This window comes from Balaenoptera borealis, assembly GCF_965194805.1.
Source record: "Balaenoptera borealis genome assembly, chromosome: 15".
Classification (NCBI taxonomy): domain Eukaryota; kingdom Metazoa; phylum Chordata; class Mammalia; order Artiodactyla; family Balaenopteridae; genus Balaenoptera; species Balaenoptera borealis.
This window is the reverse complement of record NC_138871.1, coordinates 1,772,639-1,796,276: the sequence shown is the minus strand read 5'-3', so window position 1 is coordinate 1,796,276 and position 23,638 is coordinate 1,772,639. Positions and strand designations below refer to the sequence as shown.

Below are 23,638 nucleotides of genomic sequence, written 5' to 3'. Positions count from 1 at the left end.
GAAACTAACACAACACTATACTCTAACATAAAATAAAAATAAAATAAAATAAAATAAAAAGCCTGACATAAGGGTTGCAAGTGGGGGCTTTGAGTCAGACGGGGACCGCAGGCCGGGCTCTGTCATTTCCTGGCTGTGGGATTGCAGGCTGATGAATTAACCTCGCTGACCCCAGCTTTCCTGAAGCTAATATTATACCTACCTTACAAAGTGGTTTGTGAGGACCACCTACCCGGCATCTGCCACAAGGCTTGCCTAACTAGTCTCATATACTGTACTTACAATCGGGGCTCCGCAGATCCTTTCCGTAAAGGACCAGATAATAAATATTTTAGGCTTGGCGGCTGTACGGTCTCTGTTGCAACTGCCTGACTCTTTGTCTGGCGCAGCCATGGCCAGGATGTCAACACACGAGCGTGGCTGCGGCCCAATAAAACTTTATTGACAAAAGGAGGCGGTGGCCACCGTTTGCCAAGCCCTGCTCGGATGAGGGGTCAGCGGAGGCTTGCTGCCGGAGGGCCTCCCTCCTGCTGGATTCTGTGCACCGGGGGTTTCGTGAGCACAGCACGGAGCGCCCAGGGCCGTCACCCCGACGCGTCGCCAGCCTCAGGCAGAGGTACTCAGCCCCCCTGCTCCTCTGTTTGCTGCCACGTCTCCTGTGCACACACCTCGGTCCCGGGCTGCCGCATCCCGGCATCCTTCCAGGGCCCCATCTTCGGTCCTTGTGAATCCGGCCTGCATTTTAATTACCTGGAAGCAGGCATCTTGCAGCTTGCGGGGAAAGAAAAATGATGGCAAGCCAAGGTGTGGGTGTCCCCTCGGAGCCAGCACGTCCTGCAGAGGGGGTTTAGGGCCCCCGGCTCCCCAGCTGCTCACATCCTCCCTCACACAGAACCCTGGACGCTCCCCTTCAAGGATTCTTCACATTCTAACCGGAAACAACAAACCTCTGGGAATTTCCTTCTAGGAGCCTAATTAACTGATTTCCCTTCACGTGGCAAGTGTGAAAATACCAGGGCTAATGTGACATGGTAGTGGGTGAGTCTTCCCTCTAATAACTTCTTTATATTCTCTAAGACTAAGAGCTCTGTCACGCTGGCAGCGTCCCTCAAGGCAATAAGTTACTCAAAATGCTGGCCTACCAAGTCAACATCAGGACCTGTTAGCCTAACTTTGCCTTTTCTGCTGGATTTCGCCGTGGCCTTTCTCCTGGTCTGGCAGTGAACCCTTGGGTGAGGAAAACTGACCCGACCTCTGTTTCAGGCCGGGCTGTGTCCACGCTCAGAGTTTGAAGGCCTGCTGGTATTACTTTTTTTTACAGTCTTCCAATTAGGTCTCAACTTTGTGCCATTTTTTTTTCTAGGGGTGGCTCACTATTTTGTGCAACTTCTACAAATTAAAACAGAGAAACTTCTAGACAAATGAAAGCGTTTTATTTACAAGAAAAAAGCCTGTACACTGTGTACACGTAAAAATATACAAAACCAAACTAGAAAATATCAAAGTGTTAAAATGTGTACAAACACTTTTAAAAGGTGACTCCTGGAAAACCTCAAGCCTTAATTCATTTGAAGAGTACACATCTCAATTTTAAAAATTATCATACAAAAAAATTGCCAAAGCTGTTAAAAAAGTTCACTGGTTTCCACTGGAAAAACTTCATAAGGATTTTTATCTAGAGTAAAACAGGCTGTGTGGTATCATAAATGTTAGGTTTTAACAGTTGCAATGCAGTTAATTTGTGTGAAACCTACCAAGTAAGAAGACTATTTTCCATAGAACCAAATAAGTGTTTCTTCCCCTAATCTTGCAAAAGCCATGAGCTGTAGATCAATTACCCATCAAAGGTCAGAGTTCAATTAGACTTCTGGCAATGATACAACCTTCAGGTCATAGTTCTACCCTCAGAGCACCTTTTTAATTTTTCTGCCAGACTTTTTAACGTAGCCAGAATGTGTGAAATACGAGTGCGTGGGAAGACTGGATTTCTGTTTGACAGAAGGATATGTAACATTGGCTTACTTCTCGTAAAAAATTGGTGTTTGCATAATTAAAACAAAATTTATTGTAAAGGTTTCAGAAATAAAGTTTGATGAAAAAAGACAATATAAAAGCAACCATGTGTGTAGATACGTATATATACAATTATATAACTATATCTACATGCACACTTTTTATAACAAGAGTAAGAACTATATCAATATCTTTAATTCTTTAAATTCCATTAGCCCAAGCTAATTTGTTGGATTTCTTCTTACTAAAAAGGCTTCATTCACTTAATAAAGCAAGAATCAGAACTTACAGTTTATTTCCTTGAAAGATAAATACCTTTCATTTACCAATTGTGTAAAATAATTTACCAATTGTGTAAAATAATGCCCGAGAGACAGAAACATGCAGAATAATTTCACAAAGGAAATATCTGGAGTACAAAGCACGAGTTTGAACTCAGGTACACTTTCCCTAAGCACTGAATTTCTACATGCAGCTGCCCTCATCAGCTGTGGAACCATTGGGCAAGAGTCCTAAAGGATCAGAAAGTGGGAAGCCGACACAGACAACCTTAGTGAATATATGCAGACCCTATCTGGCCTGTGCATTCAGTCACGTGTTTCTCGATAGTCACCCCACCTCCTGGCTCCATTTCTTCCCACAGCTAAGCAGCAATGAGACCAGGTCACTTTGGCCACCAGTCTCAACCACGCCCAGTGCCTTGATCTCTAAGAAAAAGGCTGGAGAGAGAGAGCTTTCATTATGCCATTTGTGCGCACGAAATTCCTCCATCACCTACCATTACTCACGTGAGCCCGATCCCACTGCCGCAGCCAGATGGGACCTAATTAATTCAGTGATTGTAAGTGGTCCTGCCCGGAAGGGTCAACCCACAACATCAGGTATTAATCTGTTCCACCAGAACGAACCGGCTCGTGATCATGTAACAGAGTAACCCGGGGCGGCTTTAAACACTTGATTTCATTTCCCAATTTGGAAGAGGCTAACGCTTATTTCAGCATTGCTTTGTGCAAGTGCTAAGACTACCATGACAGAGGATTACTGGGGAGCCCAGGGTGGATTAAAGGTCCGGCTGCCGGCCGAGGGCGAGGGACACATGGGGAGGATGGGGCCGAGGTTCCTTGAGCCCTGCGTCCCGCAGACGAGGGTAGACCCCGGGACCGAAAGATGAGCCTAAGCCCCTCGCGGGCCCTGAGGGGGCAGGATGCTTACTTGCAACTCCTACCTGCCAACCCGCGGGCCCTGTGCCCTGTAAGGCGACACACAGGACCAGCGCTGGCGTCCCTGGGGACAGTGAGGGTGCCACACCTGTTAGACCTTCCGCTTGTGCCTGGGGAAGGACCTGGATGCAGGTGAGCTGTTATTCTTGGTCCGTGTTGGTTTCATTGTGACAATAGCAGCAACAAAAGATCAAGTGCAGTTACCTCGAGATGTAAAGCAACGTGACCTCCTTCAGTCCTGAGAGTGAAGAAAAGGGCCACCTAATGGCTTCGGTTTATCAAACGTCCCTCCTCAGCAGAGGGTGAAGGGTCTGGAAGAGGCGAAGCCTGGAAGAAATGCAGCTGGGCGCCGTTCCCTGTAACTGCTCCACGGAAGGCCGGGTGTTTATTGCCGTCGTGGCACTTGAGGGCTTCATCAATGTCTGGGAAACACTGCCTCTTAGGGCCGATTTCATTCATACTAGAAGCAGCGGCACATCAACTAAAACCTCCGAATACTTTTAAGGAGTTAAACAATTTAAACTTTTAAATAGAAGAATGCCCAGCCCACGTTGTAGTAATACGTGTACCCCATTTTCTCAATGTTTAGCAGACCTTGGTTCCCAAGGGTCTTTAAGGCCATGATAAATCCAAAACTTTTAATTAAATTTTCTTTACTGTCTTCAATCTTATAACCTCGGTGACACTGAAAGTACGTTTTAAAAGTACATGTGTCACAATAAAGGGTATCAATACTTAAAAGCTCTTTGCAGTGTTTTCTGGGGCTTTTGAACTTGAATATTTACATTGACCCCCAGTAAATTTTCTTACACCCATGATCTCATGCCACCAGAGGGGGCTGTCCTGGACATAAGGAGGCCGGTAGGGAAATCCAGTAGGAAGATTATTACAGAAACTTCAGTGTCATGGGCCTCTGAAGGCAGAGCCTGGAGGGTCCGGGGGGGGGACCAGGGTGGCTGGACCGCTCACCCCGTATCAGCCACTTCCCAGCGCCCAGAGTCACCAAAATGTTACTCACCGGACACCGGACAGGAGCACGCTCTTTCAGGAAACCAGGAAGGAAAGTGGCCTGGCCACATCTGCTCAGACGTAAGCCAATGCGCTGAACAGAATTCCCATCCCTTCTCACAGATCCGGAAGCAAAGCTCTCAAAGTGGGCTTCTAGTGGATATTGTCATGACTAAAGTTTTTCAATGACACCCTCCTTCACTATAACAATAAGCTGTAGGAGATGCTTGGGACCCAACCCAATATCTGCTGAGTAGACCAACCAAACAGCCACTCTTGCTCAGGAAAAAAACCAATCCCGGAACACAAAACCTTGTGCAGTAAACTCTCCTGACGTTCACACAACTGCGAAGGAGAACATATTTAATTAAGCTGCTATTGTCATGGCCAAGAAGTCTTAACTGTACCACTGAGATAGGTTTTAGTTATAGATTGAAATTGCATGTTTGACTAAGGTATTCCAAAATGTTTCTGTTTCACTACATTTACAGCCAAAAAAAAAAATTTTTTTTTGATGTATCAGTGACAAAAGTTGAGATTACAACAAAACCAACTGATACAGCTAACACGCTGGGATGACAATCTTTCGCTGCCTCTCCCTCTGAAGCACATATTCATACTTATTTTCCTGTTTGTTAAAGAGCGATGCTTTCACACAACTGTATTTAATTACATGGCTTTGTTATGTTGCTGACATAAAACAGGTCTGGGAAAACAAGGGTGGGCTTCCTAAACATCTGTCTGTAGGAAGAATCAGTGTATCACCGTCAGGATCCCAATAGCTGATATTAACCTGCAAGAAAAAAGCATGAGAGACAGGTGTGCATCCCCAGAAGCCCAGGGTAAAGCGAGAGGCTGGACGCCACGGCCCACATCCCCGGGGTGTCCTAATCGTCAGCGCCTGTGGTTACGAAGGCTGTGGGGAGGGCTGGCGGGTCAGGAGGCCAGGAAAGCTGCGGCCCGGGGCCGTCCTGCCCTGGGCTACCCTGCAGCCCCCGATTTTGCATTCACCTGCCAGGGATGTTCCTGTCCGCCTGGGGGCATTCCTAGTCAAGTTGCAGGAAAACAAAGTGCTTCCCCTGTGCTGCTCTTCCGGGTTGGCTTTTTCTTGGACTGCTCAGGAGGAAGGCTTTATGGTTTTAGAAATGTGTCTGATACACAAAGAGCAAAGCCTTCGGTGGCAGCTGGGAGCAGAGATGGGGATGCCGAGGGCTAGAAACCCCTCGAAGGATATACCGCGGGTTCCGCTGGTAGTGTAAACGTGCCTGGGCGCTAATGCAGACGTTCGTCATCAACTCTAGGCTCTTTCATGACAAGTGCACGTACAAGTGGCACAGTCGATGGGACATGTACTGTCCCTCAGCATGGGTGCTCCCAGGTACAAACTGTGTCATCCATCAGGTGTATCCCTGACACCTGCTGCTGAAACCAGCCCTAGGAAAGAGAAGACTAGCATTTTGGAGCTATTTACCCACTTGTTATACATTTGCTTTTTTTCTAGCTATTCTTTACAAAAGTTTTTTGCAACTTTCTAGTTTATTTCTTTGAGTTCCATTTCTATATTCAAAGCAGTCGTTAATACTCAATGGCTTAGAAAGGGAAGGAGCCCCGTGGCCACCACGAAGTCACAGCTGGCGACCGAAGGCCGCGCCACCTCCAGGGCACCTTCCAGCATCTCCGGGACTCGGAGCCCGGCCAGCCCCTCAGGCTCCTGGCGGGCAGCGCACGGCCCGCAGCCCGGGCAGCACGACCTTGCCCTTGCGGTGCAGGTCGCCCTGGGCGCCCGTGTTGAGCCGCTGCACCAGCAGCTTCTCGTAGAGCAGCGGGTGGTAGGCACCCAGCGTGCAGGCCGCGTCGTAGTAGGGCTCGTGGTAGTGGCACAGGTCCGTCTGCCGCACGGACGGGATGTACTCGTACACGTGCACCTCGCCGCATAAGCTCATCATGAGCAGGATGCCTGCGGGAGAGACCAGAGCTGTGAGCGACTCGGGAGGGGGTACGTCAGCCCTCGCGCTGCAGCCGGATTCTGCGCTCATGTTTTCCCTGTCTGCGCATCTCTCTGCCCTTCTGACCGTGACGTCTGTGGAACTGTCTGTTTACAGTCTGTCTTTCCCACCAGACAGCAGAGGATCTGAGGGTTAGGGCTGGGCCCCATCCATCTTTCTGTCACTAGTGGCGAGCACAGTATCTGGTGGAGAGTTGGGGGCCCATGCTTGTTGAATGACTATAAGACCTGCTTTCTTGCTTTTTTTAAAGGTAAGGTAACGAGGTGGGGGACGTCTTTGAAGGGCCGGGGGTGGAGGGGCACGGTCGGGGCAGGAGATTCCTGCTCTGTGCCCCCTTCCTTGTCGGCTTCACCTTGTGGCTCTAACTTCCAGTGAGTGGCATGTGTGCAGTTTGGGGGCTGGGGGCGTGTTAAGACATGATGCTATTAAACATTCACTTGTCCAGTTGACCACTGGGGGCCCAGGAATGAGAGAAGAAAAGACAAAGTGATCAAACTTAAGGAAAGGACAGTCAGCGCCAGATCTGCATCCCCAAGTCAGAATATCATGTACCACCTTCGACATGCAGGTCCAACCGATTTGCAGCAGGAGCACTGTGATATACCAAAGAGACGCATGTTATAAAAAAAACTGGGGCTTCCCTGGTGGCGCAGTGGTTGAGAGTCTGCCTGCCGATGCAGGGGACACGGGTTCGTGCCCTGGTCTGGGAAGATCCCACATGCCACAGAGCAACTAGGCCCGTGAGCCACAACTACTGAGCCTGCACGTCTGGAGCCTGTGCTCCGCAACAAGAGAGGCCGCGACAGTGAGAGGCCCGCGCACCGCGATGAAGAGTGGCCCCCGCTCGCCGCAACTAGAGAAAGCCCTCGCACAGAAACGAAGACCCAACACAGCCATAAATAAATAAATAAAGTAAATAATAATTAAAAAAAAACTGATGCTAAAATAGTTGCTTAAATGAAAGAAATGGAGACACAGAGTTCAAAATTAATATTAAAATTATTTTTCTCACTGGAACTATCAATATTAAAGTTGCTTTCATTTCTTTTTTTTTTTTTAATGTTCAAAATAGCTATAAAACCATATGATCATTGAGCAGATCTCGTTCTGGATCTATGCTAAAGAGCGTTCTTTTCCTAGCTCCACCATCATCTTTGTTAACATTCTTTAAACTTAAAAAACATATGGACTTCCCTGGAGATCCAGTGGTTAAGACTCCACGCTTCCAATGAAAGGGGCGTGGGTTCGATCCCTGGGCGGGGAAGTAAGATCCCACATGCCGCATGGCGTGGCCAAAAAAAAAAAAAAAAAAAAACCCCAAGAGGAAAACAAAAGAAAAAAAAATATGCTTAGTCCTTTTATGAAAGGATATCCCTTGTTATGAAAAACACATGGAGTCACACAGTTAGCTCCTGTTACAGACAAGGTTTCTCTGCAGAGGACAATCGTATTTCTAATTGATCAACTGTGCATGCATCATGAAAATCCCCACAACTGGAGAAAGTCCGGCACGAGGGGCCCAGGGGAGCAGTGGGAAGGGCCTGGTTTTGCCTGGGGATCCAGAAAGGTCCCCAGGGAGGTGAGGCCTGAACCCGCAGGTACCACCTTGGGCAGGGCGGGGCGGGGGGAAGAAGGGGAGGGAAAGCAGAAAGGATGACAGAGAGGACCCTGGTGTCCTGTTGAGAAGACGTCAGGATGTGCCTTGAGGGCCACGAAGTTGCTGTGGCTGAGAGTAAACCACGCTCCTAACGAGAGACAGAGATTCTTCGGGTCAGGATCTAGGAAGTGACGCTGTTCCCAGGAGCTGCGTCGGAACTTCAAGTCCCTAGTCAGTCCCCCTCTTCCTCCCAGTTCTGCCGGCTCCCTTCTCCCCTCCCCGTCCGTGGGCCCACCCGCCCGCCGTGACCGTGATCCAGGTGGAGCCAAGAGAGGACTGAGGACCAGCACCTCCTTCCTCAAGTCACCGAGGGGGTGGGCACCAGCCCGCATCGCACAGGCGATGAGATCTCTGCCTCTTTTGTTGTTTTTAATTCTTTTTCAAATTCTTTTCCCACTTAGGTTATTACAGGATATTGAGCAGAATTCCCTGTGCTATACAGTAGGTCCTTATCGGTTAGCTCTTTTAAATATAGTAGTGTGTACACGTCAATCCCAAACTCCCTAACTATCCTGCCCCCTCCTTCCCCCGTGGTATCCCTGCTCTGTGTACATTTCTCCTCATCCTCACAAAATCTCCCATGAGGAATTGACACAGTGGATGAGAAAGCCATGTGCCCAGAGAGTTACATTCGTTTATTCCCGTGACTTTAAACCTTTGATGAGCAAGGCCGCCTCTGCCGTGTGCGTCTCTGGGTGAGAGTCACAGGCCTGTGTCTCTGGAGCCGAGGACGCTTCAGTGTTTGCCCATCAGGGCTCGCGCTGGCCGCCCGCCCTCCCTTCCCTTCCCTGGGCGTGGCGCGTGGCCAGCTGTGCCCAAGGAACCACATCAAAGCATCCCAGAATCCTTCACACCCTGAACATCTTCCCTCCGTATACTTATTACAACAGTTTTCCTGCAGCGCACTGAAGAGGCTTCAAGGGTATCTTTTTCTTTTTTTAAAATAAATTTATTTATTTATTTATTTTTGGCTGCATTGGGTCTTCATTGCTGTGCACAGGCTTTCTCTAGTTGCGAAGAGCGGGGGCTACTCTTCGTTGCGGTGCGCGGGCTCTAGGTGCACCGGCTTCCGTAGTTGTGGCATGCGGGCTCAGTAGCTGTGGTTCGCGGGCTTAGTTGCTCCGCGGCATGTGGGATCTTCCCGGACCAGGGCTCCAACCCGTGTCCCCTGCATTGGCAGGCGGATTCTTCACCACTGCGCCACCAGGGAAATCTCCTTCAAGGGTGTCTTTTGCACAAAAGCTTCTGATAAATGAGCGTGGAGCTGTGTCTAGAAACCACACTTCCATTACTGTCAGCCCAGAACACAGCCTCGTCCATGGGGGCTGCGACCGGTGTGCACTAGCTGTCGCCTTTGCCACTCTGGTCTCCAAGTGCATGCCTTTCAGAAGCCACTGTCATTCCTGCGAGATGCTGTTGTCCTCCCTCGAGAGCAGTTCTCAGCCTTCAGCGTGAAGGGACGACCTGGCAGCTTGTTAAAATGCAGATTCCCGGGCTTGTCCCTGTCCCTAGAGACCTGGGCTCCCTGGTGTATGTTGGGGTCCAGGAAATGGAATTTTTTTTTTGGCCGTGCCACGTGGCATGTGGGATCTTAATTCCCCGACCAGACCAGGGATCGAACCCATGCCCCCTGCATTGCAAGGGTGGAGTCTTAACCACTGGACCACCAGGGAACTCCCAAGGAAACGAAATTTTTAACAAGCATTCCTAAACTACCTGTGGTGAAGGGCCATTAAAAAAATTCCTATCCATCACAGACCAATACTTCTGTAAAATACACGAACAATGAACTACTAGAAAAATGATCACATATTAGGTTGCCATGCTATGTCAAATTGCTATAAAGCCTTCCAAATACTTTCAGTTTCTACACTGATCTAGTCGTAGACTAATAACAAACGTTCCTGGACCAATGCTGGTCTGCTTACCACGCTTGGAGGACCAGGCTGGTCTCACACACGTATCCTTTGAAAAACTCTACCGTAAGGATCCCGGAGGTGTCTCCTTAGTAGCTGACCATTCTGCATGTTAGACAACTAACCTAGAGTTAAACTACTACCCACACCCAAGTAAGAAGAAGTTTGAGTAATTTTTCTAGATGTCCTTGCTATCTACTTGGCTTCAAAGGTCTACTAAGTGCTCAAATCTGGTTATTGTTTTCTGGAAAGTTTTCCAGAGGCAAGGTTTCCTCTTACTGCTAGTGAACTACTATCAATACATTTTAAATCACGTATTTATTGAATAGACAATATAGATTTCATCATATGACTGGGCAAAAAGTTATGGTTTCACTGTAAGTAAATAGGTATATTTTTGCATTTTCATATATAAATACTTTATATATTTTTTAAATTTATTTATTTTTATTTATTTTATGGCTGTGTTGGGTCTTCGTTTCTGTGCGAGGGCTTTCTCTAGTTGCGGCATGCGGGGGCCACTCTTCATCGCGGTGCGCGGGCCTCTCACCATCGCGGCCTCTCTTGTTGCGGAGCACAGGCTCCAGACGCACAGGCTCAGTAGTTGTGGCTCACGGGCCCAGTTGCTCTGCGGCATGTGGGATCTTCCCAGACCAGGGCTCGAACCCGTGTCCCCTGCATTGGCAGGCAGACTCTCAACCACTGCGCCACCAGGGAAGCCCAATACTTTATATTTTAAAGTGACTTCTAGAGCTTCAGAAATACTGAAATTTGCTAGGTAGTTCACGGCTGTCCAAACTGAAGGCCGACAGAGGTTCAGGAAGTGTCTTATTTTGAGTTATCTGTGTACGTCCTCCTGGTTTTTGCATCTCATTTTGTGCTTCCATATGAACTTGTGGGTTCCTATAACCATGAGCCTTGGTCCAGAGCACCCTAAAATGTAAGCTAGAGCCGAATCTGCTCTAAGTGATTAAATGACAGCCAGCTGTAGTACTGATAACAGAATCGGTATGGCAGCACCTTCAAAGGGAAGGGAAAATCAATTTATAACTCATTGGTACATGTGAAAGGTGGACAAGATTTATGAAATCAAAGGTGGAGGATATTTTTTCTTATTTAAAATTTTTTTTAGACAGCATGGTCATTTCATTTGGCATACGTATACTCTGCTTATTAATTTATTAAGGCCGATATCACACATAAATTTGAGTTTAGATTCAGACTCTATCATATAATAAATACTGAAAATCATTATTAAATGTGGTTATATCTGCACATTACTTTTCCTAGGAGTTAAGAGTACTTAGTCACACACAAAACCCTGAAGATGAAACTCCTTCATGTATTGCAAAGGGGACCTAGGTGGACCTCAGTGTCAGGAGGGGTATAACAGTCCTGGCACAGCTCGGGGCATGTGTGTGGGGAGGAGGGAGTGCGGGACCTATAGGGTTGGGACCAGAGCTGTCAAGCACGGTTAGAAGCCTTTTCAATTAAACTCACACATATTCAACTGGGCACAGTGCTGAAAACTGGGGATTTGGAGAAAGTTTCTTTAAGGAAAAAAATAAGTAAACCCAACTAAAGAATGAAACTTTAAGTTTCACAATAGGTGGCAAGCTCATAAGCTACAGTTCTTAGGACAACTTGAAGAAAGCGTCTTAACTACTGTACTGAGAACAGTGTCTGAGCACTGCCACCAGCATCTCTTCTGACGTGCTGTGATGCTGGGTCCTGTCATCCACAAGTGACGTCAACACCAGCACGTGGTCCTCAGATGTTCTCTGAGGTACACTGACAAGGTACCGTGCTGGGAGGCCCCAGCTTACTTCTGGGTTTGATGATTTGCTAGGAGGACCCACCAGACGCAGCACATAGCCAACGATTTATTACAGGCCTGCTGTGCCTGGCACACACCAGCATTCCAGACTCCAGAAGGAAGCAGGTGCTGGGCGTGGACCCACTGCCGCATAAGCACCTGGGCACAGTGACCCACCCTGGCACTTAAGGGGGCCTCCCCAAACCCAGGCTTCCAGATGCCAGCCAAGGGTCAACCCTGCAAGCAGGGCTCCCAGCCATCGGCAGTCAGGCCTGCCACGGTGGCTCTTTTCTGCACAGATGCCGTATATACCTGGAAATTCACAGTATCACGTTAGCTCCTAATCATTTCCCCATGCCAGGCCGACACGGGGAATTCACAGCTGGTTATGCTAAAAATGTTTTTTTGTGTGTTTTTCATTTCCTTTCTTAGGACTGCTCAGGATTACCCAAAAAGTGAAACGAATACAAACCATCTAATGCTGTGCTATTCAGTAAAGAATTTTTTTAAAAAATCACTTAAGGAACTTTTATGTTACATAATTTTGTTTATGGACTACCAAAAAGTAACTGCTTTCATCACTAATAAAATTTTACTGCTTTCAACGTGGAGCCAGACTTTTTGATGGGCGGTTCAGTACTGAGACACTTTTTAATGTATTTTTCCAAGCCAATCAAAATGGGCATGCAGCCAGTTCTTAAAAATCTTTGACCATAATTCATAATTCAGTTAATGTTAAGTTTTTTGGCCAGTTTTTACAAATGAGGAGGGATTCATTTGAAGAAAAAAAAGTGCAAATTTTCCTGGGCAATTATGACTCAAGAGGCATTCATTTGCCAAATGACAGGTTTTAAAATATTGTATAATTCAATATAATTATCAAACCAATTAAAAAGCATTTCCACTGGTCTTAATAAAATGTCACATGATATGACTCAGCATAACAAGCAGTATGTACACTCATTTATTTGTCCAAAACCTGGATAAAAAGCAAACTTCCACTCATGTTCAGATGATCACAGATCCTGAACGAATGAGGTTCCCCTGTAAAACTCTACTTTGCATATATACAGATGCCTTTGATACGTGTCAGAGTCCAGCAGAGTTTAATCACTGAGCCTTTACCTTAATTGTGCTCACACGAAAATCGTCTTACTTTGCACCTGGCAAAATATTTAAAGTAACAACACCCCAAATCGTTCACAGTAATAGAATTTTTTCCTTGATGAACGGATCCTTTTAACGTGGAGCAAAATAAGCTATGGATATAAACAGAACCTAATGCAAGTGACGGGAAAAATACTGGCTTTCATCCATTCCAGGTAACACTTGAACATAATTCATATGTGAGGTAAACTAGAAATTTCTGAGCATGTCCAATAAAACACTGCAAAACATGTTTCTGAATGACGGGTGAGGGTGAAAGGTTAAGTGTATTGAATATGCTGATCTAATGGAAATCTAGCAGCTATTCTGTGGTTTCCCCATAAATTCATCATAAGACAGAAAATTATGAGAACTATACTTAAGATTATTGAAGGAGCACAAATGACATTTTAAGTGATAATTCCAGAAAACATCTGTAATTAAAAGGTGGTTTGGAAATTTGCATTTCATGAAATAAAATAATTTAAGAAGCATCTACTATATTAAGTAAAATCATGTAATGCATAAATAATACTTGAAAGCCAAGTTTTTAGCTCATTTATATTGTATTATTTGATAAGGATTCACTATTTACAGGGAAATGTAAAAAACTGTTCCTGACCAACATAATGTGATTGATTTTACACACTCATAGATATGGATGTTAAGCGGCTTATTAGTTTGGGTTAATGTGTCATTATTTTGTGTTAACATCTGAGTTTGGATGATATATTGGAAAATTAGAACCCCAAACTCAAAATAAAATGGAAAAGAAAGGAAGTTATGACCTGTTTTTAAGCATATTATTCTTGTGCATGTATTAACTAGGCTGAAATTACAGCGTTAGCATCTGTGAATTCTAGAAACATTCCTTATGATATAATCAGTAGAGGTAGGAGGAGGCATTGGGGGTTTGTACACTAAAGGCCTTGTCACCTGTAGGCTAGAGGGGTCCCCGCTCTATGCTGCTGGTCGGGCCGGTGCACCAGGCCCGTCTGCCTGACAATGCTCAGCCCCGAGCCCCGGGGGGTGAAGCTGGGCCTCCTGCTTGGCTGGAGGCCCCACTACCTCAGGTGGCAAAACCATCCGGCCAGGCTGCAGGACCCCAGACGAGCTCACGGGCCCTCTATGACAACATCCGTCTGTATGAGAGCTACACCGAAACAATGGGATTCCAAGGAAATGATTCCCTATCCTCAGCCAGGCCATGGTGCGGTCAAAAACCACCTCCTAGCACCAAAGAACGAGAGAAAACCTCCAGCATCCAACTGGGGATGAAAGAGAAATGTCCCTCATGTGTGAACAAGCAGCTCCCAGCGGGCTGAGGGTGAGGGCCCTAACGAAGTGAAGGAGTTGTTCCAGAGAAGCCGGTCCATGGAGCATCTAAATCGCCTGGATCCACGCTCCTTCCTTCTAATTTTAAAAATACAGGTGCAGTGCCGGAGGGGTAAGAATCCCTTCACTGCTGCTCTGGAGAAGCGGACGGTTCACGGCATACGCCTCTGATGCACTTACTATTGTAAGGCTGTCCTTCTGTGACCCGGGAGGACAAATATGGCCTCTGGTCAGAATTCAAAGGAAAAGCGGTAAGTCAGCACTTTCCAACAGTGATCGACACGCCATCCCCTTTGCTCGGCACTCATACTCCTGGGAATTTATCTACAGGAAATCTGATTGATAATCGCAAACAGCTTCTATCACGTGTGTCCCCACCCACAGGGCGCAGTGTCCAGTGGGACCCTGATACCTTCTCCACGAGCCCCTTTTCATCCTTTTGCGGTCAGCACGATGTGGCAGTGCTGTCCTTTACAGCCTTCCCTGTGGTGGAGACGGTCTCCGTCTACACTGCCTAGGACTGAACCACCGGGAGCACATAGCTTTGAGAGTTTGAAATGGGGCTCGTGCACCCAGGAAGAGAAGTTTTCCTTTTATTTAATCCTAATTAACTTAAATCTAAGCAGCCACCTGTGGCTAGTAGCCGCTGTACTGGACAGGACAGTGCTAGAAAATAATAACGATTGCGAACGGCCTGATAAAAAGGTGTCGTTATGACTCCCTTTTCTCCCAGGAGCGCAGGGACTTTCCCACGAGTAAGTGACTCGCCCATGGTTGGAAACCCAGTGACAGCAGAGAAGGACTGTCGCTCAGCCCAGCCGCCACCCCTGCAGTGACATCCAACGGCAGTCCCCTTCATCCCGGAAAAGATGCCACCCAGGCAAGCAGCAGCCCCTGAAAACTCCAAACAAACGCCCAGCAAACAGCTGTGAAAGGAAGCTGTCCACACGTGACAGGATTTCTTTCAACACATGAGGAAATAGTGTTCTCCAGCTACGACTATGTCAGTGGAAACTTTCAAACTGCACGTCGACATTAAGGGTACCTGACAGCCCTCACTGGTCTCCCAAGCTCTCGCTGTAATCAAATATCGGCCACAGGAATTCACGGGGAGGCACGGATGGGAAAAAGGCTTGATCAGATGGCCGCGTCCTGTTATGCTGTCTCAGCATCATTCCACCCCGTTACACGTTCTTCCCTAAATCCGCAGGATTCCGTGAAACCACACAAAAGATACAGCACTTAGGATTTCGCAAAGTGACTTGGAAACAAAGCATCTTGACGGCACGACATAAAATGGGTGGGAGGAGCTATGCTTGAGGAAAATAGCACGCAGCGTCGTTAATCTGTCTTGAATTCTGCGTAAAATATCTCACATTATAGTACCTCGAACAGGCGTCAAAACCCACAAGCCTCGCTTCGGATACTCCTGCGCCTTGCATCGTTCACCAACCCGTGTCACCTCCACAAATGCTCCTTTAGTCATGGGGACCTACTGTGCACCCGAGTTAAGGTGCAGGGTGGAAATTCATCCAAGTTAGGGTGGAGAACATTAGCAGTGGTTTATGGACAAAGTTACTATCTTCTGGTTTCACTGCAGCTTTCATATTGCCAAGGGGATCTAAGACCTCCCTTAATATTACCCTATTCAGGTAAAACCAAGGAAATGTTGGGGCAAGAGGCTGAAACACAGGAAAAGAAGTGGGTTAAGACCACAAACTTGTGGATCGAAGCCTGGCTGCAGAAAAATACACAAGAGCCAAGTGTGATGCCCTTGTTACAGGAAGTCCATTCTCAGATCGCAGCTGGCGGGTCTGCTGGAGAGAGTGGGACATGGCCCTAGAATCCGGCTACTCAAAGCCCAGACCTACCAGGAAACTTGCAACGTCTGGGGTGTGGTCCTCTGGCCACAAACTCCCATCCTCGATCCGGGCCCATATCAGCAACATGCACGCAAGTGGGTGGTGGGTCCCGGGTGGCCCTGGGGTCTCCAGCCCTTGAGTCTCTCGGTGACCCACAGAGAGTCCCCAGGCCTCCACCCTGAGAGACCACAGCTTCGATTTCCTGTCGTTGGAACACTTGCCAGGAGCCCTGAGCTTCCGTCAAGGGTCCAATTCCCGTGAGGCCACCGCCTGCAGGCACACGGTCACCAGTCCAGCTGAGCCGGCCTCCCAGCCGTCCCCACCGAGGGGCCAGGCAGGGGAGTGAGGCCACCCCATGACGCAGCTGAATACCTGCAAGTGACCCCACGAGGCCTGTGGAACGAAGGGGTCACCCAGCCGGGCCCATCCTGACCCACCCGTCACGAGGGAAGGTAAAGCAGTTCTCGTTTCACCCTTGGAAAGGTTGGGCTGGGGGAATTGTTACGTGCCCATTGGAAACTGGGACAGTGTCCTTGTGCCCTTTTCAGTTCATCTGTGTTCCCTCTAAAGCCGCCTTCTAGGTGCTCTTATCATCTAACATGAATGTATACTTGCTAAACCCTCAGCCTCACCCCGCCGCCCAGCCGTCCCGCCTTCTGGCATCTGCCTACCAAGGAAGCCCGAGGATGGCGGGTTCGGCTGGATCTTCTCCTTCGTGTTCTCCTGGATGATGTCCCAAAGCTGCCAGATGAACTTGGGGTGAAGGATGTAAAACGGTTGGTCTGGGTTTCTCTGACGGTGCTGAACATATGGAGTGAACAGGTTGTAATCTGGCTTCTTGTACCACTAAGAGGAAAAAAATAACACAGTCAGAGGACCACGCCGGGAAGAGGGAGCCGGGCAGCGCCCGCCTTGGTGGGTATTTAGAGGCTGAGGGGCCGGCTGGGAGGGGATGCAGACCCCCTCTTCTGCAGGCACTTCTGCACTGGATGAGGGGGTGAGTACAGAGGTGGGGTCTGGCCTGGGGGACTGGTGCCTTATTCTTTAGTAAAATGAGGGAGAAGGGCTAGGGCGGGGTCACTGGACTTTTCTGGAAAGGGCCGGATAGCAAACACATCAGGGTTTTAGGGCCGTAGAGTCTCTGCTGCAACTACTGGCCTCTGCTGTGTATTTACTTGGAAAGCAGCCACCGAGGGTACAAGATGAATGGGCGAGGCTGTGTTCCAATAAAACTTTATTTACAAAAACAGGGGCAAACCAAAAAAAAAAAAAAAGAAAAAAAATAGAAAAAAACAAAAGAAAAAGAAGGGGAAAAAAAAGAAACAAAAACAAAAAACATGGCCGGATGGCCCATGGCCGTAGTTTCAATCACTGTATTTCAGAAATATGTTTTCCCAATCTAATCTCTAGCGCAGAAAGATGTCAGTAATCGCCTGGGTTTCGGGTCGGGTCTGGGAGACGGATGGGTGGGCACAGGGGACTCTGGAGCAGTGGAAAGATTCTGTTCCTTAATTGTGGTGCTGGATGCAGGACTGTATACACTTGCTACTACCCATCAAAATGTGCACTTACATCAGTTACACATAAATTACTGTAAGGAAAAAATAAACAGTAAGGTTCAGGAGTGTCTCAGGTGCCACCGAGAAATGGGATTTGGAGGTGTGTGGGGAGAGGCTCGGCTCATAGGGCTCTGACAGTCCTTTCAAACAGACACCTCGGGCAAAGATGGGCTCGGATGAAGATCCCAAGGAAGAGTCCCTGGTTGAATGGGGTCTGTGGCTTTAAAAATTTTGACAAGGACGGGCCAGATCATCTTTAGTGAACTGTGCGCCCAAACCCCGGGGCAGAGAGAGGGAAAGCAGGGGCACCCCGGGGCTTGGAGTCTGCACCGTCTCCCCCAGACCCTCACACAGCAGAATCAGAGCCCGTGCCCCTGAGAGCAGCCAAGCCCCTCTGCCCACGTCCATCGGTTGGACAGCCCTGTGCCCTGGGTTGGGCTGCTTCCCGTGCAGGAGGGAACACGGGCCAACAGCCGGAGGCTCTCATGGGTCCACCAACAGCAAGAAAGCTGTCAGAACTTACAACCGCAGAACCTCAGGCTGGAAGGAAGCTGACAGGTTCAAACACCCACTTGATGCTGGTTCTCAGGAGATGGTGTGTAGGAGAATCAACCAGAGAGCATTCTCGAAAACACACATGGGGGACTTCCCTGGTGGTGGCTCAGTGGTGAAGACTCCGTGCTCCCAATGCAGAGGCCCCGGGTTCGATCCCTGGTCAGGGAACTAGATCCCACATGCATGCTGCAACTAAGAGTTTGCATCCCACAACTAAGGAGCCCACCTGCCGCAACAAAGACCCAGTGCAACCAAATAAATAAATAAATATTTTTTTAAAAAACCACACATGGAGGCTGGACATGCCCGGATTCCTGGGAAATGGGCTCTGACGGATACTCTGAACAGTGATTCTCTAGATGATGCTGATGTGAACTCCTAGCTGAGAACAGTTATAATCATGCCAGCTGTGTGTCCAGCCTCCGTCTTAGGACGCATGGTGACAGAATGCTCCTTCCAGAGGGACCATCGACTGTGGGCAGCTCTCCTGGATAGTTACCCCCTGGTGGGGCTGAGATCTGTTCCCACATTCATCTTAGGAAGCTGGCATCCTCTTGGGTCACGGCAGAACAAGTCCACAGACACTGGCACAGCTGACAGCATCGCTCACGGGGCTAAATTGTAACTGATCTTCCCAGCCCCCTTTCAGAACAAGTGCGCTGACTCTTCATGCCAGGTTTCACCACAAGTAGAGAGGCCATGGATGTATTGATAACTTGCTTATATTTTGATGGCTAGTAATAACCTTGTTTACACTGTATCGTATAAGATCAAAAAGATTTGGAGGCAGAAGCCAAGAGTGGCACACTCAGGAAAAGCCTGTGACACGTTCCACTTCAGTAATAAGGGTTCACAAAGCTTAGCCTTTCTTGCCAAGAACTTCCCATGTATTTCAAAAGGTCTTGTAACTACTTGAAAGGTGATGTAACCGTCTCACAATGGAAAAATTCGGAGTTTAAGCAGCCCAACCTCTGGTGTCGTTAGGACTTTCTGAACATCTAGACATTGTACATTTGTTTTTGTTTTTGAAATCCTCCAGAAAAACACTTCAGCATCAGAGGGACTTTGCTCAGCAAGGGTGCTACTGCAACCAGGACTCAAACCGTGTGAACGTATGTGAATTTCATTCGCACCCACACTCGGTTTCATTCTGCCTGTCAAAGTTTAATCCCTGACTCACTCCCATTATGTATCGGTCAGAGGCCACTGTCTGACCCTCAAGGGTAGGGGCACCAAGGAAATACTCACCAGGTGAAGATTTGCAGAATAAGGAGCTGGGTCCCAGGCCACCAAGATGACATCTTTATACAACGAACTGTCAATGAAGTGATGCCTGGGGTTGGTCAGAATCTGCAAATACATAGCAGAATCATTTCAAAACAAGGGTTTGGGCCTTCACAATTATATTTTAAAAAGAGGTAAAAATTTTAAAAAGAAGTTTTGGAGCAAGAAAAAAGAATAAATGTTCCTCAGACTTTCTGGGGGGAGGGAGAGAGGCAGGCTTTACACGCTAACACACTCAGGAAATATTTAGACAAAGGAGGGCTTTCTTTTTTAAGAAAAGAACCAGGGATTTCCCTGGCGGTCCAGTGGTTAGGATTCTGGGCCTTCACTGCCGAGGGCCTGGGTTCAATCCCTCTTCGGGGAACTAAGATCCCGCAAGCCACGTGGCGCCGCCAAAAAAAAAAAAAAAAAAAAAAGCTGCACTGGAGTCATCTAGAGGCACCACCAGCTCCTGATGGAACTCCTGGCTGAGTAAGACCCCATCAACGACAACTGCCCTCACTGGCCACTGGAGAGACAGCTGCAGGCCTAGAAGGACGGGGTTCTTAGGCACCTGCCGAGTGCCAGCCTCAGGACAAACTGGGCCCAGAGGCCAGGAGACGTGAATCCACCCGGTATGACTGTCCCCCCTCTGGGCCACTCTCTGGTCCTGAGTGAGTCCTTCAGTCTCACCGGCCAATCATCACCTTTTGTCAACTATAGTCTGGGGGGAAAAGGATGCATTTGATTTGCTTCATTTTTAAGATGGAATTTTCCCACAGTTTTTAAGATGCCCTCTTTTCCTTGGCATTTTAATATTTCTGAAGTTAGGGTGTATCTCACAAGGGACCTGTATTTTAATTTGCTGGGGCTTATCTCCTCCTCTCTTAAAAGCTCTCGTCAGACAGATGAGGAATCTTCAATCAGTGGCTTCTCTGAATTCAGGAAACTGGGGCCTGTTTCTCACCTCTGCAGGCTGCGAGCCCAGAGCCCGACGAAGAAAGCTGGTCTTTGGTTCTGCAACAAACTCACCATAAATCGCTCATCACCCCATTTATTTCTATACAGTTTGGAACTCTAGAAATTGGTGTGGTTTGTTCTGAGACTAATTTTGCTATGAATTTTGGAGAACATTCTTATTGAGAACATACAAAAAAGAGATATTTTCCTTTTTAAAATGTTCAATAACAAAGTTTCTGAGCTGTTCTTCTGACCCTTGAATTCTGTTCCTTTGCTTTTCTCCCCTCCATCCCCATGATTTATTCTGTTTACCTTTCTTTTCCTCAGTTCACAAAATGCAATATGCTACATATATATATTTGTACCTCTACTCTGATTTTTCCTTTTGATCTTATTTACTCTTTTTTCCTACTCACAGCACACACGAATTCCCATTTCTCTGTATTCTTCCTCCCTAATTCTTTATAATTACAAGACCTTTAGAAATAAGCAAGGTCATGGTCATGGATAACTGGGTGATTTCTCTTCATTCACCCAGTTAAGCTATTTACCTATAAAACAGTCCACCGTGAAAACAGTCCACCCATCTTACCTGGGAATTAATGATGCGGACGGTGGTTTTATTTCCAACATCCTTCTCGTAGCCACGTGTAGGAGCAGAGTTAAATCTCAAAACTGCATCGTGGGAATCTGAGGGCACATAAGTGACAAACTTACTTCTTTTTTTCCCTCTGCATAAAAATCAGCATAATCTAGGAAAATATCTTAAAGCAAATCTTTCAATACCTGAAGCTAACTCGACCCCAGTAAAATTCAGATACCCACACACACACTGTTTGGCATACTATTTATTTAGAATGAGATCCTGGCTGGGGGCAAATAAACATAAAAACATATCAATCCATTACAAGTGGTTCTATATCATCTAAGTTATATTTAGATACTTGGTATGTGTTCATGGTCTTTAAAGACATGCTTTACACAGGAAATTTCAAGACATATGTGTGTATCTAGACTGCTTTGTGGAGTCTAATGTGTTTCCCAGAAACAGGGCTGAAAGCAGAGTTAATCAGCGATAGGGAATTTCTATGCGTTTTCTTCAGCTTCAAAAACCCCATGCACGTTCCTAATTTAACTTGGAGCAAACAACAAAGCCTGTCTGTGAGAGAGTGAGAAGTGCGATAACGTATCTCTGATTTGTCAAAGAGCCTTGTAGGTCCACGCTGCATGCACTGTGGCCAGAGCCTGCACCAGCCCCTAAAGCAGCCGGCCTTCTTCTTGCGCATCTGCCATCCCTTCTGAGGGTCTCCTTGGGAGGAGGCATGCCATGTCAGCGGGCATGCCAGCATTAGAACCACATTACGAAACAGCCTGCCCTTCTCCACAAGCTCAGAACTCAGAAGAATTTGGATGCCAGTTTTGGGCATCAAAATCACTATACTTTTGGAACACATGCCATCCAAAAATCCTACAACGTTCTTTTAGGGGAAATTTTCCAGGAGTCGGCAAGCTATGGCATATTTTAGTAAATAAAGTTGTACTGTAACACAGACTCACTGGTGTTTATCTGTCGTCTGTAACAGCAGGGTTGTGACAAAGTCCCTATGGCTCACACAGCCTAAAACATTTACTACCTGGCTCTTAAAAAAAAAGAAAAGAAAGGTTTGCCAATCTCCAGATTTGACGCGATCTATGCTTTGCATAAATGATGCCAAAACCCCCCAATACTTCCAATTTTCTTTACTTCACAATTTAAGCACACATTTGCAATTTGGGTGCATAATGATTTGCCTTATTATTTATTATTATTGAATAGTATTTTGTCATAAAAATTCAAATGATACTTGAGCTAGAAAAGTCAGGTCACCCACAGCAGTGGTTCTCACTTTTTGGTCTCCAGATGCCTTTATACTCTTGAAAATTACTGACAACCCAGAGACCTTTTGTTTATCTGGATTACAGATTTCAGAATATATCACATTAGTGAGTAAAACAGAAAAATTGTAAATGTTTATTTATTAATTTATCTGTAAAATAACACATTTTTATGAGAAATAACTACATTTCAAAAAATCGTGAGAAGAAGGGCACCGTTTGAAATGTTTGCAAATCTCTTTAACGCCTGGCTTTTTAGAAGAGAGTTGGTTTCATATACCTGTTTCTCTATTCAATCTGCTGCAATATATTGCTTTAGTTGAAGTGTATGAAGACTCAGATATATCGCTGAAAATGGTGGGAGTATTTCAAGAGTCTTTCCAGATGACTAGGAATATTCTCCTCTGATACTTCATCGTAACTCCACAAGAGCTAGTTTCTGAAATGTTAGTGGCAGTGTGGAATGTGAAACAGTATCAATTTTTGTGCTCTGTTACATTAAAATCCATTAGTTAATCTTGCTCTTAAAATGGATGATTCATCAAAAAAAACAAACGACCCAGTCAAAAAATGGGCAGAAGATCTAAACAGACATTTCTCTAAAGAAGACATACAGATGACCAACAGGCACATGAAAAGATGTTTAACCTTGCTAATAGAGAAATGCAAATCAAAACTACAATGAGGTACCACTCATACAGGCCAGAATGGCCAGTACCCAAACGTCTACAAATAGGAACTTCCCTGGTGGTCCAGTGGTTAAGACTCTGCTTCCACTGCAGGGGGTGCGGGTTCGATCCCTGGTCGGGGAGCTAAGATCCCGCATGCTGCACGGTGCGGCACGGCCAAAAGTTAAAAAAAAAAGAAAAGTTTACAAGTAATAAATGCTGAGAGGGTGTGGAGAAAAGGGAACCCTCCTACACTGTCTGTTGGGAATGTAAGTCGGTGCAGCCACTGTGGAAAACAGTATGAAGGTTCCTTAAAAAACTAAAAATAGAGTTGCCATATAATCCAGCAATCCCACTCCTGGGCATTTATTTGGAAAAGACAAAACTCTAATTCGAAAAGATACACGCACCCCAATGTTCACTGCAGCTCTATTCACGATAGCCAAGACATGGAAGCAACCTAAATGTCCATCGACAGATGAATGGATAAAGAAGATGTGGTCCATATATACAATGGAATATTACTCAGCCATAAAAAGAATGAAATGACGCCATTTGCAGCAACATGGATGGACCTAGAGATGATCACACTAAGTAAAGTAAGTCAGACAGAGAAAGACAAATATATGATACCACTTATATGTGGAATCTTTAAAAATGATACAAATGAACTTATTTACAAAACAGAAGTAGACCCACAGACAGAAAACAAATTTATGGTTACCAAAAGGGGAACGGGTGGGGGAGGGATAAATTAGGAGTTTGGAATTAACATATAC

The 23,638-nt window shown here is 46.6% G+C and overlaps 1 protein-coding gene across 4 annotated transcripts in view; it reads right to left on the bottom strand.

Annotated features, from left to right (window-relative positions):
- Nucleotides 1-1,411: 1,411 nt before the first annotated feature.
- ST6GAL2 (ST6 beta-galactoside alpha-2,6-sialyltransferase 2) overlaps nt 1,412-23,638 on the bottom strand; it is a 72,792-nt gene continuing 50,565 nt past the window's right edge. For 3 of the 4 annotated variants that reach the window (XM_082357335.1, XM_082357334.1, XM_082357336.1), the window contains exons 3-6: nt 20,909-21,006; nt 19,342-19,443; nt 16,651-16,825; nt 1,412-6,198 (exon numbers count right to left, since the gene is read on the bottom strand). In XM_082357335.1, the coding sequence (XP_082213461.1) occupies nt 5,945-6,198; nt 16,651-16,825; nt 19,342-19,443; nt 20,909-21,006 (629 nt within the window). In that variant the 3' untranslated portion in view covers nt 1,412-5,944. The remainder of the gene's footprint in view (nt 6,199-16,650; nt 16,826-19,341; nt 19,444-20,908; nt 21,007-23,638) is intronic. The other variant, XR_014234917.1, reaches the window with a different exon arrangement.